This window comes from Tachypleus tridentatus, chromosome 1 (genome assembly GCF_004210375.1).
Source record: "Tachypleus tridentatus isolate NWPU-2018 chromosome 1, ASM421037v1, whole genome shotgun sequence".
NCBI classification, from domain to species: Eukaryota; Metazoa; Arthropoda; class Merostomata; order Xiphosura; family Limulidae; genus Tachypleus; species Tachypleus tridentatus.
Window position 1 is genome coordinate 180,381,884 of NC_134825.1, and position 15,853 is coordinate 180,397,736.

The 15,853-nt window shown below is 33.3% G+C and overlaps 1 protein-coding gene across 1 annotated transcript in view; it reads right to left on the reverse strand.

Annotated features, from left to right (window-relative positions):
- LOC143233788 (RNA 3'-terminal phosphate cyclase-like) overlaps nt 1–14,720 on the reverse strand; it is a 28,796-nt gene extending 14,076 nt beyond the window's left edge. Inside the window, exons 1-6 of the mRNA XM_076470460.1 lie at nt 14,565–14,720; nt 11,915–12,015; nt 10,664–10,807; nt 10,046–10,169; nt 7,842–7,900; nt 4,340–4,484 (exon numbers count right to left, since the gene is read on the reverse strand). Coding sequence (XP_076326575.1) covers nt 4,340–4,484; nt 7,842–7,900; nt 10,046–10,169; nt 10,664–10,807; nt 11,915–12,015; nt 14,565–14,618 — 627 coding nt within the window. The 5' untranslated portion in view covers nt 14,619–14,720. The remainder of the gene's footprint in view (nt 1–4,339; nt 4,485–7,841; nt 7,901–10,045; nt 10,170–10,663; nt 10,808–11,914; nt 12,016–14,564) is intronic.
- Between the last annotated feature and the right edge of the window lie 1,133 nt (nt 14,721–15,853).

Sequence of the window (15,853 nt, forward strand, 5' to 3'; positions counted from 1 at the left end):
TGGAATGTGTTGACCAATCTTGCAGGACCTACTATTTAAAACACTATAACTACCTCGGTTACTTGGAGTGTGCTGACCAATCTTGCAGCACCTACTATTTAAAATACTATCACTACCTCTGTTACTTGGAATGTGTTGACCAATGTTGCAGCACCTACTATTTAAAATACTATCACTACCACTGTTACTTGGAGTGTGTTGATCAATCTTGTAGCACCTACTATTTAAAATACTATCACTACCACTGTTACTTGGAGTGTGCTGATCAATCTTGCAGCACCTACTATTTAAAATACTATCACTACCTCTGTTACTTGGAGTGTGTTGATCAATCTTGCAGTACCTACAATATAAAATACTATCACTACCTCTGTTACTTCGAGTGTGCTGAACAATCTTGCAGTACCTACAATATAAAATACTATCACTACCTCTGTTACTTCGAGTGTGCTGAACAATCTTGCAGCACCTACTATTTAAAATACTATCACTACCTCTGTTACTTGGAATGTGTTGATCAATCTTGCAGCACCTACTATTTAAAATATTATCACTACCTCTGTAACTTGGAGTGTGTTGATCAATCTTGCAGCACCTACTATTTAAAATACTATCACTACCACTGTTACTTGGAGTGTGCTGATCAATCTTGCAGCACCTACTATTTAAAATACTATCACTACCTCTGTTACTTGGAGTGTGTTGATCAATCTTGCAGCACCTACTGTATAAAATACTATCACTATCTCTGATACTTGGAGTGTGTTGATCAATCTTCCAGCACCTACTATTTAAAATACTATCACTACCACTGTTACTTGGAGTGTGCTGATCAATCTTGCAGCACCTACTATTTAAAATACTATCACTACCTCTGTTACTTGGAGTGTGTTGATCAATCTTGCAGCACCTAGTATTTAAAATACTATCACTACCTCTGTTACATGGAGTGTGTTAATCAATCTTGCAGCACCTACTATTTAAAATACTATCACTACCTCTGTTACTTGGAGTGTGCTGTACAATCTTGCAGCACCTACTATTTAAAATACTATCACTACCTGTGTTACTTGGAATGTGTTGATCAATCTTGCAGCACCTACTACTTAAAATATTATCACTGCCTCTAACTTGGAGTGTGCTGATCAATCTTGCAGCACCTATTTAAAATACTATCACTACCACTGTTACTTGGAATGTGTTGATCAATCTTGCAGCACCTACTATTTAAAATACTATCACTACCACTGTTACTTGGAATGTGTTGATCAATCTTGCAGCACCTACTATTTAAAATACTATCACTACCACTGTTACTTGGAGAGTGTTGATCAATCTTGCAGCACCTACTATTTAAAATACTATCACTACCTCTGTTACTTGGAATGTGTTGACCAATCTCGCAGCACCTACTATATAAAATACTATCACTACCTCTGTTACTTGGAGTTTGTTGATCAATCTCGCAGCATCTACTATTTAAAATACTATCACTACCTCTGTTACTTAGAGAGTGTTGATCAATCTTGCAGCACCTACTATTTAAAATACTATCACTACCTCTGTTACTTGGAATGTGTTGACCAATCTTGCAGCACCTACTATATAAAATACTATCACTACCTCTGTTACTTGGAGTTTGTTGATCAATCTCGCAGCACCTACTATTTAAAATACTATCACTACCTCTGTTACTTGGAGTGTGTTGATCAATCTTGCAGCACCTACTATATAAAATACTATCACTACCTCTGTTACTTGGAATGTGCTGATCAATCTTGCAGCACCTACTATTTAAAAAACTATCACTACCTCTGTTACTTGGAGTGTGTTGACCAGTCTTGCAGGACCTACTATTTAAAATACTATCACACATTATGTTACTTGGAGTGTGTTGACCAGTCTTGCAGGACCTACTATTTAAAATACTATCACTATCTCTGTTACATGGAGTGTGTTGATCAATCTTGTAGCACCTACTATTTAAAATACTATCACTACCACTGTTACTTGGAGTGTGTTGATCAATCTTGCAGCACCTACTGTATAAAATACTATCACTATCTCTGATACTTGGAGTGTGTTGAACAATCTTCCAGCACCTACTATTTAAAATACTATCACTACCACTGTTACTTGGAGTGTGTTGATCAATCTTGCAGCACCTACTATTTAAAATACTATCACTACCTCTGTTACTTGGAGTGTGTTGATCAATCTTGCAGCACCTAGTATTTAAAATACTATCACTACCTCTGTTACTTGGAGTGTGTTGATCAATCTTGCAGCACCTACTATTTAAAATACTATCACTACCTCTGTTACTTGGAGTGTGTTGATCAATCTTGCAGCACCTACTGTATAAAATACTATCACTATCTCTGATACTTGGAGTGTGTTGATCAATCTTCCAGCACCTACTATTTAAAATACTATCACTACCACTGTTACTTGGAGTGTGCTGATCAATCTTGCAGCACCTACTATTTAAAATACTATCACTACCTCTGTTACTTGGAGTGTGTTGATCAATCTTGCAGCACCTAGTATTTAAAATACTATCACTACCTCTGTTACATGGAGTGTGTTAATCAATCTTGCAGCACCTACTATTTAAAATACTATCACTACCTCTGTTACTTGGAGTGTGCTGTACAATCTTGCAGCACCTACTATTTAAAATACTATCACTACCTGTGTTACTTGGAATGTGTTGATCAATCTTGCAGCACCTACTACTTAAAATATTATCACTGCCTCTAAAGTGTGCTGATCAATCTTGCAGCACCTATTTAAAATACTATCACTACCACTGTTACTTGGAATGTGTTGATCAATCTTGCAGCACCTACTATTTAAAATACTATCACTACCACTGTTACTTGGAATGTGTTGATCAATCTTGCAGCACCTACTATTTAAAATACTATCACTACCACTGTTACTTGGAGAGTGTTGATCAATCTTGCAGCACCTACTATTTAAAATACTATCACTACCTCTGTTACTTGGAATGTGTTGACCAATCTCGCAGCACCTACTATATAAAATACTATCACTACCTCTGTTACTTGGAGTTTGTTGATCAATCTCGCAGCATCTACTATTTAAAATACTATCACTACCTCTGTTACTTAGAGAGTGTTGATCAATCTTGCAGCACCTACTATTTAAAATACTATCACTACCTCTGTTACTTGGAATGTGTTGACCAATCTCGCAGCACCTACTATATAAAATACTATCACTACCTCTGTTACTTGGAGTTTGTTGATCAATCTCGCAGCACCTACTATTTAAAATACTATCACTACCTCTGTTACTTGGAGTGTGTTGATCAATCTTGCAGCACCTACTATATAAAATACTATCACTACCTCTGTTACTTGGAATGTGCTGATCAATCTTGCAGCACCTACTATTTAAAAAACTATCACTACCTCTGTTACTTGGAGTGTGTTGACCAGTCTTGCAGGACCTACTATTTAAAATACTATCACTACGTATGTTACTTGGAGTGTGTTGACCAGTCTTGCAGGACCTACTATTTAAAATACTATCACTACCTCTGTTACATGGAGTGTGTTGATCAATCTTGTAGCACCTACTATTTAAAATACTATCACTACCACTGTTACTTGGAGTGTGTTGATCAATCTTGCAGCACCTACTGTATAAAATACTATCACTATCTCTGATACTTGGAGTGTGTTGAACAATCTTCCAGCACCTACTATTTAAAATACTATCACTACCACTGTTACTTGGAGTGTGTTGATCAATCTTGCAGCACCTACTATTTAAAATACTATCATTACCTCTGTTACTTGGAGTGTGTTGATCAATCTTGTAGCACCTACTATTTAAAATACTATCACTACCACTGTTACTTGGAGTGTGTTGATCAATCTTGCATCACCTACTATTTAAAATACTATCACTACCACTGTTACTTGGAGTGTGTTGATCAATCTTGCAGCACCTACTATTTAAAATACTATCACTACCTCTGTTACTTGGAGTGTGTTGATCAATCTTGCAGCACCTACTATATAAAATACTATCACTACCACTGTTACTTGGAGTGTGCTGAACAATCTTGCAGCACCTACTATTTAAAATACTATCACTACCTATGTTACTTGGAATGTGTTGACCAATGTTGCAGCACCTACTATTTAAAATACTATCACTACCACTGTTACTTGGAGTGTGCTGACCAATCTTGCAGCACCTACTATTTAAAATACTATCACTACCACTGTTACTTGGAGTGTGCTGACCAATCTTGCAGCACCTACTATTTAAAATACTATGCTGATCCGCTGCATTCACATACCTTTATTGGGATAACACCAGCAACGAAAGACCTGCCCGAGAAACGGGTGACCTGGCCAGCTGTAGTGATATCCACAGGTTGTAAAAAGGACATCACAGGAGATGTCTTTACAAGAACTTGACCTCCACCCTTTGGGTAATAACCTCTAAAAAACAGAGACAAATGTACTTTCATAAAATGTGTAAAATTATCTCTACTACACAGTACAAGTTTAAAATGGTCACATAACATGTACGATCATATTGGAGGAACAGGCAAAAATTTTGTTTTTTATACTGTATCCATAAACCTCAATTTTGGAAACATCTAATGAAAGTACAAATGACATAAAGAGAACCTTGAGCCAATATCAGAGAATGATCCAGTTTGACCTTGAGCCTATTTCAGAATGAATGAGTTTGACCTTGAGTCCTTTTTACAACACGAGATGTTTAAATTCCACATAGCATTACAGTGTGAAGCATTTCAGGCTTAACTGCTTATTATAGAAAAAATTTGGGTTAAGAATTTAGGTTTGAAACAATTCAGTTTTTGGGAATATTTCCAAAATTCTCAATTAATCTAAGTTAACCCTACTGATGTAGGTCAAAGACCAAGTCACTGCATTTGTAGGATCACACTTTACTGAACAACTAAATTAAGAATGTATGTGATACATCTGATATCAAACTGTAAATTATAATTCAAAGTTTGGTATTATACATTAGTTAATTTCTTTAAAAAATACAAAAAATCTGAAATAATTATATTTGTGTCACATGGTATGTTGAATGCAGCATTGGTTCAAACTGGATGTTTGTGACGTCCAAATACAAAGTCTATAGTTTATTAAAGAGTTAGATACTCAAATTACAGATATTGACAAACTAGAATATAAGATAAAAATCTCCTATCTGTTCAGGTTTTGGAGATATTAATATCTTTACTGAATCAACCAAGATGGCGCCACCCCCTCTTCCATTTTTGAAAATACCACTTAAGTACACCCACTTCACCCAATAATATGTCTAAGCAAATGAAAGAAAGTTCCCCTGATTATTTTATCAGCCTCTGCAAAGTATTTGCATGAGAAATTTATCTTTTCATGGCAAATTCCAATCTATAAGGTAAGACTTTAGTGAACTTAAAAAATCATATACCTATAGACCCAAATACAACTTGTTCTTGATGACAAGAAACCCACTTGAAATAAAAATGTATCTCAGAATGGCTGGTATGGGTATTAACACTTTTATTGATAAGGAAAAACATTTTGACCTTCCTAGATGTCATTGACTTAATCAATGTCCTTTAGAAAATAAACTAATATATTCTATTTACCTGATATCATAACTTATCAAATACTCAACCATTATCAGCACACCTGGGGTCACAACACGAACCCCAACAACTTCTCGGTTGTAAATGTCTTTACATAATCCTTACAAATTTGTATCCATTGATGTAATTATCAAGCAGAAAACTTGGATTAATAATGATATTTATATCCATTGATGTAATTATCAAGCAGAAAACTTGGATTAATAATGACATTTATATCCATTGATGTAACTATCAAGCAGAAAACCTGGATTAATAATGACACTATTGTTTTCAAAACAACCATAGTATGTAACCATAATTTCATATTTATCTGCAGACCTCATATTACCACCACAATATATGCAGTTCACACTACAGAATACAAAAATTTAAACATTTCTTTTATTACACAGACTGTTGTGGAAGATAATTCATCAACACAGTACAGCATAGTCTTATCCATTTACATATAACATCACTATGGTATGCAGGTATGTGCATTTCATTTCTCAACAAGTGTTGATGACTGAGATGGATGATTATAATGCCCTGTTCTACAGAATCCTTAACCTCTCATCTTGGTGCTGTAAAAAAAAAATCACCTAACCTTAATGTTTTCACTAACCTTAACATGCCCCTCGATTCTGTAAATTATCACAAGCCTAACCTTCCACTTCTGATGTTCTAACGTTATCGTTAACTATACATTCACATACTATGTATCATAGTGTCTAATTAATTTTTAAATATCAAGCTGAAACAATACTTTTTAATGTCATGGATTTATTCCTTTGTAAGTCAGAGATGCTATTACACTATAAAACAAAATTTCACTTTTTCTTGTTCCTGGGCAGAAAGTGTTATTTCCCAATTGCTTAGGCCTAAAGTAAATGGAAAAGACCTACTTTTCTCTTCAAACTTTGTTTTTATGACCTGGGAGCGTATAACCAAAATATGATTGAGACTATATTCGGGGCTGATGCTGAAAATGATATACATTACAGTTACAAACCTTGAAAAACTACTCACTTCTAAACATTTTTGTATAACTTTAGTATAAATACATGTAAATCTTAATTCATATGTTCTTTTATTCAGACCTTATGTAAATGAAAATATGCAAATTTGCCCGATTTTACATAGCAAATAGATTAATTTCTAAATTTCATTATCCAGATCACAAAAGCAAAGTTTGAAGGGAATAATGGCCATTTTCTGTACTTTTACAACATAAGCAATTAGGAAATAACACATACTATCCAGGAACAAAATTTGTGTTACATAGTGTAATTATTACATTCTTATGAACGTTATAAATATTGTACATTAACTGTAAAGTAATAGTCATTACATTCTTATGAACATTATTAATATTGTACATTAACTGTAAAGTAATAATCATTACATTCTTATGAACATTGTTAATATTGTACATTAACTGTAGAGTAATAATCATTACATTCTTATGAACATTATTAATATTGTACATTAACTGTAAAGTAATAATCATTACATTCTTATGAACATTATTAATATTGTACATTAAAGTAATAATCATTACATTCTTATGAACATTGTTAATATTGTACATTAACTGTAGAGTAATAATCATTACATTCTTATGAACATTATTAATATTGTACATTAACTGTAAAGTAATAATCATTACATTCTTATGAACATTGTTAATATCGTACATCAACTGTAAAGTAATAATCATTACATTCTTATGAACATTGTTAATATTGTACATCAACTGTTAAGTAATAATCATTACATTCTAATGAACATTGTTAATATTGTACATCAACTGTAAAGTAATAATCATTACATTCTTATGAACATTATTAATATTGTACACTAACTGTAAAGTAATAATCATTACATTCTTATGAAGATTATTAATATTGTACATTAACTGTAAAGTAATAATCATTACATTCTTATGAACATTATTAATATTGTACATTAACTTTAAAGTAATAATCATTACATTCTTATGAAGATTATTAATATTGTACATTAACTGTAAAGTAATAATCATTACATTCTTATGAACATTATTAATATTGTACATTAACTGTAGAGTAATAATCATTACATTCTTATGACCATTATTAATATTGTACATTAACTGTAAAGTAATAGTCATTACATTCTTATGAACATTATTAATATTGTACATCAACTTTTCACTTACCTTCTCACAATATTACAGTCAAATTTCACTCCAAACTTCTCCAAAATAGGTTTAAAAACCTAAAACAAACAATATATTGAAAATGTACTAAAATAATAAAATAAAAAATGACAGTTTTCAAAATCAGTAATAAATATGGATATTTTAAAACTCATGCATCATATAATTCTAGATGTGGCATTATATTTGTGCACAGAAATAATACTGATATTAACCTGAAATTCTTTTTGAGCTAATGTTAAACGTTTTGGTTTTATATTAATGTTATACCACTATTAAACAGTATTTAATACAAAAATAAGTGTTAATAGGGATACAACCATAACAAGATCAAGTATGTTACATTTATAGCACCGACAAGAATACTACAAGTAATATTAATTCATTAGGGACCTAGAACACATTAGTCATCCAGGCCACATATCTTGTTTAACTTGTGGCACAATGGTGGGTAAAACAAAATAACTTATTTGCAGTTTTGTTTTGGCTAAACAACACACAACTGTGTGTCTTGATCTTTTATCATTACTGGTATATTATCATGTGGTATCACTGTAAACGGTACAGGGTAACATCAGTGACACGCCGTAGTATCCTGTAAACAGCACAATGTAACATTCTGTTCATGCTAAAGTTACCAATTCATGTAACCCTCAACGAGTTGGGCAAATCCAAATTACTCACAGAGAACAGTTTAGCAACCACAAACACTTCATTAATAACCAAAGACCTTCATATTGATCAACATGATCCTTCCAGCATGACATGGCTCAATCTAGAGATTGATAGTGTGTGACCTGATCCTTCCAGCATGACATGGCACCTACAAGAGATTGATAGTGTGTGACCTGATCCTTCATGACATGGCTCAATCTACAAGAGATTGATAGTGTGTGACCTGATCCTTCCAGCATGACATGGCACAATCTACAAGAGATTGATAGTGTGACCTGATCCTTCCTGACATGGCTCAATCTACAAGAGATTGATAGTGTGTGACCTGATCCTTCCAGCATGACATGGAGATCTACAAGAGATTGATAGTGTGTGACCTGATCCTTCCAGCGTGACATGGCTCAATCTACAAGAGATTGATAGTGTGTGACCTGATCCTTCCAGCATGACCTGGCTCAATCTATAAGAGATTGATAGTGTGTATGTTTTCTTATAGCAAAGCCACATAGGGCTATCTGCTGAGCCCACCGAGGGGAATCAAACCCCTGCTTTTAGTGTTGTAAGTCTGGAGACATACCACTGTACTAGTGGTGGGCAGAGATTGATAGACAGAAGAAATTTACTAGGTTGAAACTCTCAGTGCAGTTAACCCTTACAGCACAACTACCCTCAGTGCAGTTAACCCTTACAGCACAACTACCCTCAGTGCAGTTAACCCTTACAGCACAACTACCCTCAGTGCAGTTTACAACTACCCCAGTGCTGTTAACCCTTACAGCACAACTACCCTCAGTGCAGTTAACCCTTACAGCACTACTCAGTGCTGTTAACTACAGCACAACCTCAGTGCAGTTAACCCTTACAGCACAACTACTCTCAGTGCTGTTAACCCTTACAATATAATGAGAGCCTTGAATTAGTATCTCTTGTGTCAGTTAAGCACAAGTCTTATTTTTTCACGTTTAAATGGTTACCTTTGAATATTCTCTCAATGCTGTTAACCCTTACGACACAATAAAATTTTTAATTTTCATGTTTCAATGGCTATCTTTTAATATCCTACTTACTTTTAAAATTTTTTAAATTACTATCGTATGAGGTAGCACATTCCTAATACCTAACCTCTAACTTTTATCTATTATTTTGAATTTTTAACTGAGAAAAGAGGAAAGACAGACAAAAGTAGCCACCACCAATGCTTTAGCTACTCTCATGTGACAGAACATAGGGACTTGATTATTACGCTTATCACACACTCACTCTTAAACTGCACACTATTTTAGTTTTTTCAACAATAAACCATAAGCACCCTAACAAATAATCCAAGCTATTACGAGTGTTTCTTAACTGATAAAAACTTTCAATTCAAACTCAGATCTAAAGTGAAATTTTTAAAAAACTTCCACAGATATCCATTTAATTTTTGTAGAAAAAAGTTCATTTTTTAATCTACACACTTTACACTTTCTTATTTTGTCTCCTCTTGACCAGCATACTGCTCGTTTGACATTTCCACAAGATTTACCTACCATAAGTGTGTAGTCTATCTGAGGAGCCATCTCAGCATTTGTTCCACCACGTAGGGAAAGTCGACTTGATCCCTTTCCGAACAAAAGACATGGAAAGGCCACTTGAAATAGCAGCATCACACTCCTAAACATATTGGAAAGAAATAGGTGAAAGTGTTAAGTTTTTTTACCAAGCTCAAAAATCAAGACCTTCACACACACTCACCAGTAGGTAATGGTCAAACGGGGGAGCACTAGCAACGTCAGTACCTCCTGTGATTGTAATAGTTGAGGCCTCAACACTAAACACCAAACAAGGTAAAGCTATCTGCAATACCAGGCAGATACTCCTGAAAGAAGTCACAACAGGTATCTCATTTCACTTTTACACAGCATGAAGATGCTTCGGAGAGCTTAACGACTTCAAAACAGCATATTTAGAGCTCTAGGAAGTAATTTGAAGTCTCTTAGTCTTAGAAAGTGACAACTATCATGGTACATAACATGCATGTTTAATATTAACCTTTGTTTAATTTTACAAATTATAAGAGTAATGTCTAACTCAAGTTTAACATTAATCTGTGACAACCTTAATTTAATATAACTTATCAACCATAATGTCAAAACAAATATTTGTACCCTGCTGTGCCTGTATTAGCTACAAACTCTCCCGACTTCACCGGTCCGGGGTAAAATGATATATCTGTTGACCCGATTTCACCTCCCTTGAGCTGTCCTCCACAAAGATCACGAACAAGTTGTAATCCTGTCAAATGTTGAGGTCTATTGGAATAATTTATTATTTCACATTACTTCCAATCAAAAAACAATAATGTTTATAATCTGAATATTACAATGGAAATGTGAATTTTATACATTAAAGTAAACACAGTAAGACTTCTCACCCAGTTACATAGTACTACCAGAACTGAAGGTACTTTGTTAAATAATTTATCAACAAAACATTAACAAACCACTTTGACAGAAAGTGTTCCATTCTTGGATTGTTCCATAAATGCACACATAACTACCACCATTGATCATAACAGTCAGAAATATCTTAATCACTTTTATCTGTATTCTACATAACTACTAGACAGACCATGTTATAATCAATGTTCTTCACAAACACCCATTCCAAGTTCTGTAGCTCAATGTTTAAGGGTTAAGTAATGCATTAAATACTTTAGTTGGCTCTACAGAAATAAAAAACAGTATTGTAACAAATATGTTATGAAGGTAAACTGTATGAATATATTAAATACTTTAGTTGGCTCTACAGAAATAAAAAACAGTATTGTAACAAATATGTTATGAAGGTAAACTGTATGAATACATTAAATACTTTAGTTGGCTCTACAGAAATAAAAAACAGTATTGTAACAAATATGTTATGAAGGTAAACTGTATGAATATATTAAATACTTTAGTTGGCTCTACAGAAATAAAAAACAGTATTGTAACAAATATGTTATGAAGGTAAACTGTATGAATATATTAAATACTTTAGTTGGCTCTACAGAAATAAAAAAAACAGCATTGTAACAAATATGTTATGAAGGTAAACTGTATGAATATATTAAATACTTTAGTTGGCTCTACAGAAATAAAAAACAGTATTGTAACAAATATGTTATGAAGGTAAACTGTATGAATATATTCTGTGATGACAACAAAACCCACTTGAAGAGAAAATTATATATTTAAAAACAGCTGATATGGGTAGAGAAGGCACTAAGAGGAGCGAACAACATTTCGAACTTCTTCGGTCATCGTCAGGTTTTAGATTTAATACAAGTTAAATGAAGACAAAAGAAATAATCCACTTTCAGCACAGAATTTCTCTAATTCCCAGACATAACGTTGAATATTAAGAGTAGAAATAATTACCTCAGGCCAGGGTTACTGCGGCCTGCTCTTATGTTGGTAACACGTATTGGCTTCCGAAGTAATGCACTAAATGCCATTGCCATTCTCAAAATTTGTCCACCCTAAGAAATAAAAATACATAAATTGAGAAACATTTATACTGCTATGAAAACATTTTCAATAAAACTAGCTTTCAACCTCAGAAGTTCAATCTATTTGTTATGTGTGTAAACTTTCTCCTGACCCACGTAAATTTCTGAAACATTAGTTAAACAGATCTTTATTTACAGAGCAAAGCTGGACATTTCTCCTATATTCCTGCAGCACACTATCTTCCACTTATATCAACTTAAAGTTGTATAAATTAAACAACAATTTTCAACTATAAGAAATGACGGAGGAACCAAGATTCCCAAGTAATACTCTAGCAACAGAACACTGTCCTCATGGCATCAACGACTTACCTTTCACTGTCCTACATTCATTTCTTCATTTACATTATTTGTCATTGACTGAGTTCCCATCAACATTAATATCTAATTAATGAAATATGTGCTCAAAACTAGGATAACCTAAATGCAATGCCTTCCAGTAAAGGTCATTTGCCAAATATCTGTACAACTGACCAACTGATCCAGGTCTTTCTGCATTAACATCCTCGATACAACACGAGACACCCTGTACAACTGAACAATAGATCCAGGTAATCCTGTGTTAACTCAACATATACTCGATACAACACGAGGGCTGTACAACAGATCCAGGTCATCCTGTGTTAACTCAACATCCTCGATACAACACGAGACACCCTGTACAACTGAACAATAGATCCAGGTAATCCTGTGTTAACTCAACATCCTCAATACAACACAAGGCACCCTGTACAACTGACCAAGAGATCCAGGTCATCCTGTGTTAACTCAACATATACTCAATACAACACGAGGGACCCTGTACAACAGATCCAGGTCATCCTGTGTTAACTCAACATCCTCAATACAACACAAGGCACCCTGTACAACTGACCAAGAGATCCAGGTCATCCTGTGTTAACTCAACATATACTCGATACAACACGAGGGACCCTGTACAACAGATCCAGGTCATCCTGTGTTAACTCAACATCCTCAATACAACATGAGTGTTTAATCATCAATATACGGTCATCAGTCCAACACTGACCCTTGTGGCACCATCAGAAACAAAGGTCCACTTCACCAGAATTCCATCCTTAACTTTTTTTCAACCTACATAACCACCCTACAGATGAATTAGGCTTTCTCCAACTTATATGATATAATTTTTTATAGCAATTGTTTTGTGTGACACTTTATCAAATACTGTTGAAAATCTATATATTGCAAACCTTACCCTCTCTTTCATCCAGATAACTTACCCTTAATAAAAGAAATGGAAAAACTGTGGTTCATCCATACTTGTTTTCTATCATGTTTCACAAAATAATTTTGTAAAGCTTCCTTTATTAAACTCTACAAGTTTATTCACCATAGAAATAAGATTACCTAGTCTATAATTTTCTGTAAATTCATGACCTCCTTGAAAACAGAGATAACATCAGTAACTGTCAGATCTTTTATAATACTGTTTGTTATCCTTACTTTTAAAACCCTCATCTTGCTTTAACAACTTGTTTACTTTTAACACACTTTAGAAAAATGTTTTCCATTACTGTCCTATTAATATCATTTTAAAATCAAAACCAACTTGTTAAATTAGTAGGATTAATTATTTCATCCTGACATTCTGTGACGTGGAAACATCTAGAGTGAACCTGCAAAAATGTTAAATAATAAAAAGCAAGACAAGCAGTTTATTTTAGTCTCTCTATATTATTCATTACATAAAGATTTAAAATTATCTTAAGCATAATGTAAAAAGCTGGTTAATGTTATCCTAGGACTTTCATCTAAACAAGTCCCTTAAGAAATATATACAATTAAATTACTTATATAAGCATTTCTATAAGAAATGATACATACTCTTGGTCATAACTTATGAAATAGCAAGTTCTTTTAATGTTTCTATACCATACAATATAATTAATCAAATAAAACTTAACATTGGATGATTTAATATCTAAATAAAAATGTTCACTATTCTTTGTAACTATATTACTAATGACATACCACACCCACATGTAATGACATTTATTCCCAGTACTCTAGTAAAACCCACTTATAATGTAATAATCTATTGAAACTTCACATAAGTTACTCACTTTCATAATGAAACTTCTATCATACCACCTTTAGGAAATTACGAGTGTAATTCTTGTACCATTAAAATTATGAGACAATATATGTACTACAAGTTACAGTATCAACTATTAATAGCAAACACTACAACTTGCAACTATTTGTACTTAGTTATAGAACTAGAATTCACAACTACTGGACTACTACTACCAGTACTTAAAATCGTAGAATCCAAATTCGTTTTTAGTTAATTACAAAGCTATATACAATGGGTTATTCTCACAAACGGTATTAAACCCAGTTTCTAGCGTTATAACAAATACAAGTCCTCAGACTTGTCGCTATGTCACTGAAATAGAAGACAATATTATGATATAACTGCAAATATGCACTTAATAACTTATAAACTTTTAGAACTAAAAACTGCTGAAGATACTCTTCGATCATGAACCTACTCCTTCCATTACACCGCCATCAATAGTAATAATTTCTGATGCTGGTGTTCCCATTGCGGTAAAATTTGATACTTTGTTTACCACAACCGTCCGAATAAAACCAACTACCCTTCTGCTATTACCCAGCCTCAAGCAGCAATATTTACGGTATAATGTTATAAGATGGGAAAGAGAGCGACATCTACTAGAAGAAGAAATAACTATCAAGATTTAAATATTTGAAGTCATAACTATTATCAAGACATTATTGAGTTAAAATAAGTACATCTCAATGAAATATCATCCTGTATTTACATTTTACATTATTGATAATTCATGTTATCAATTTACTTCTTCCAAATCAATACTTACAAAGCTAATAATTTCGTTTTTGATTACTTATGATTAACAGAACACCGATAGTTTGTTGTGTAGCTGTGACTATAACAAACGAAATATTTTCTTAAAGTAAGGAAAAACTGAACTTAACAAGCAAAATATAAGCAAGTAATCTTTAGTCTGGCTTGCTCAAAAATGTCTTTAAACATTTTAATTTTGATTTGGTATCAATAATATGTTGAAGTCGTGTGTTAGATTATTAAACTCACTTCTATTTTAAATTTCCAGCAAACCTTTTGGAATAATCGAGACGATTTTTAGAATATTTTAAATAAATAAACATCTTTTAATTGATTTATTACTCTAAATCCTCATGACAAATATATCTACATTAATAAAGTAGATTACAAATTGTCATAAGTGATTTTTTTTAATTTATCTTCAGTAAAATATTGAGTATGGTTTGCACCTGGCACTGATGTTGTCACATGTTACTAAAGTTGTAGTATTTGAGTTCAAGTAATTCTGAAATTTACTACTTTTTTTGTGAGCAATATCTCCAAGACACAGCCACAGATCTGTCTCTCCATTCACGACCAATTTATTGTCATTTGCCTTTTTATTTTACCTGAAAGCTCATTGGTGAATCTATCTATGAAGTTGTCTTTGCAACCTACAGAAGTCACCAAAAGATAGACTTTAAAGTTCAAATAATTTGCATAAGCTGCCAGACTCAAACATTTTGAGCCTAGAGCTCCAGTCGATTGATCACTCTCAGTTTTAAAGTAAGTAAAACCATCTTTGAAAGTTGACCCTGACTGTACTCCAATCTTTTAGTTGTGTCTCATTTAAGTGTTTGATAGATACAAGCCTAAGAACAGGCACTGGACTGCCTACTCCTGAGATCAACTATTACAGATAGTTACATATTTGAAACGATTTAAGAAATTATATAGGTCTTCTTTGGCTCA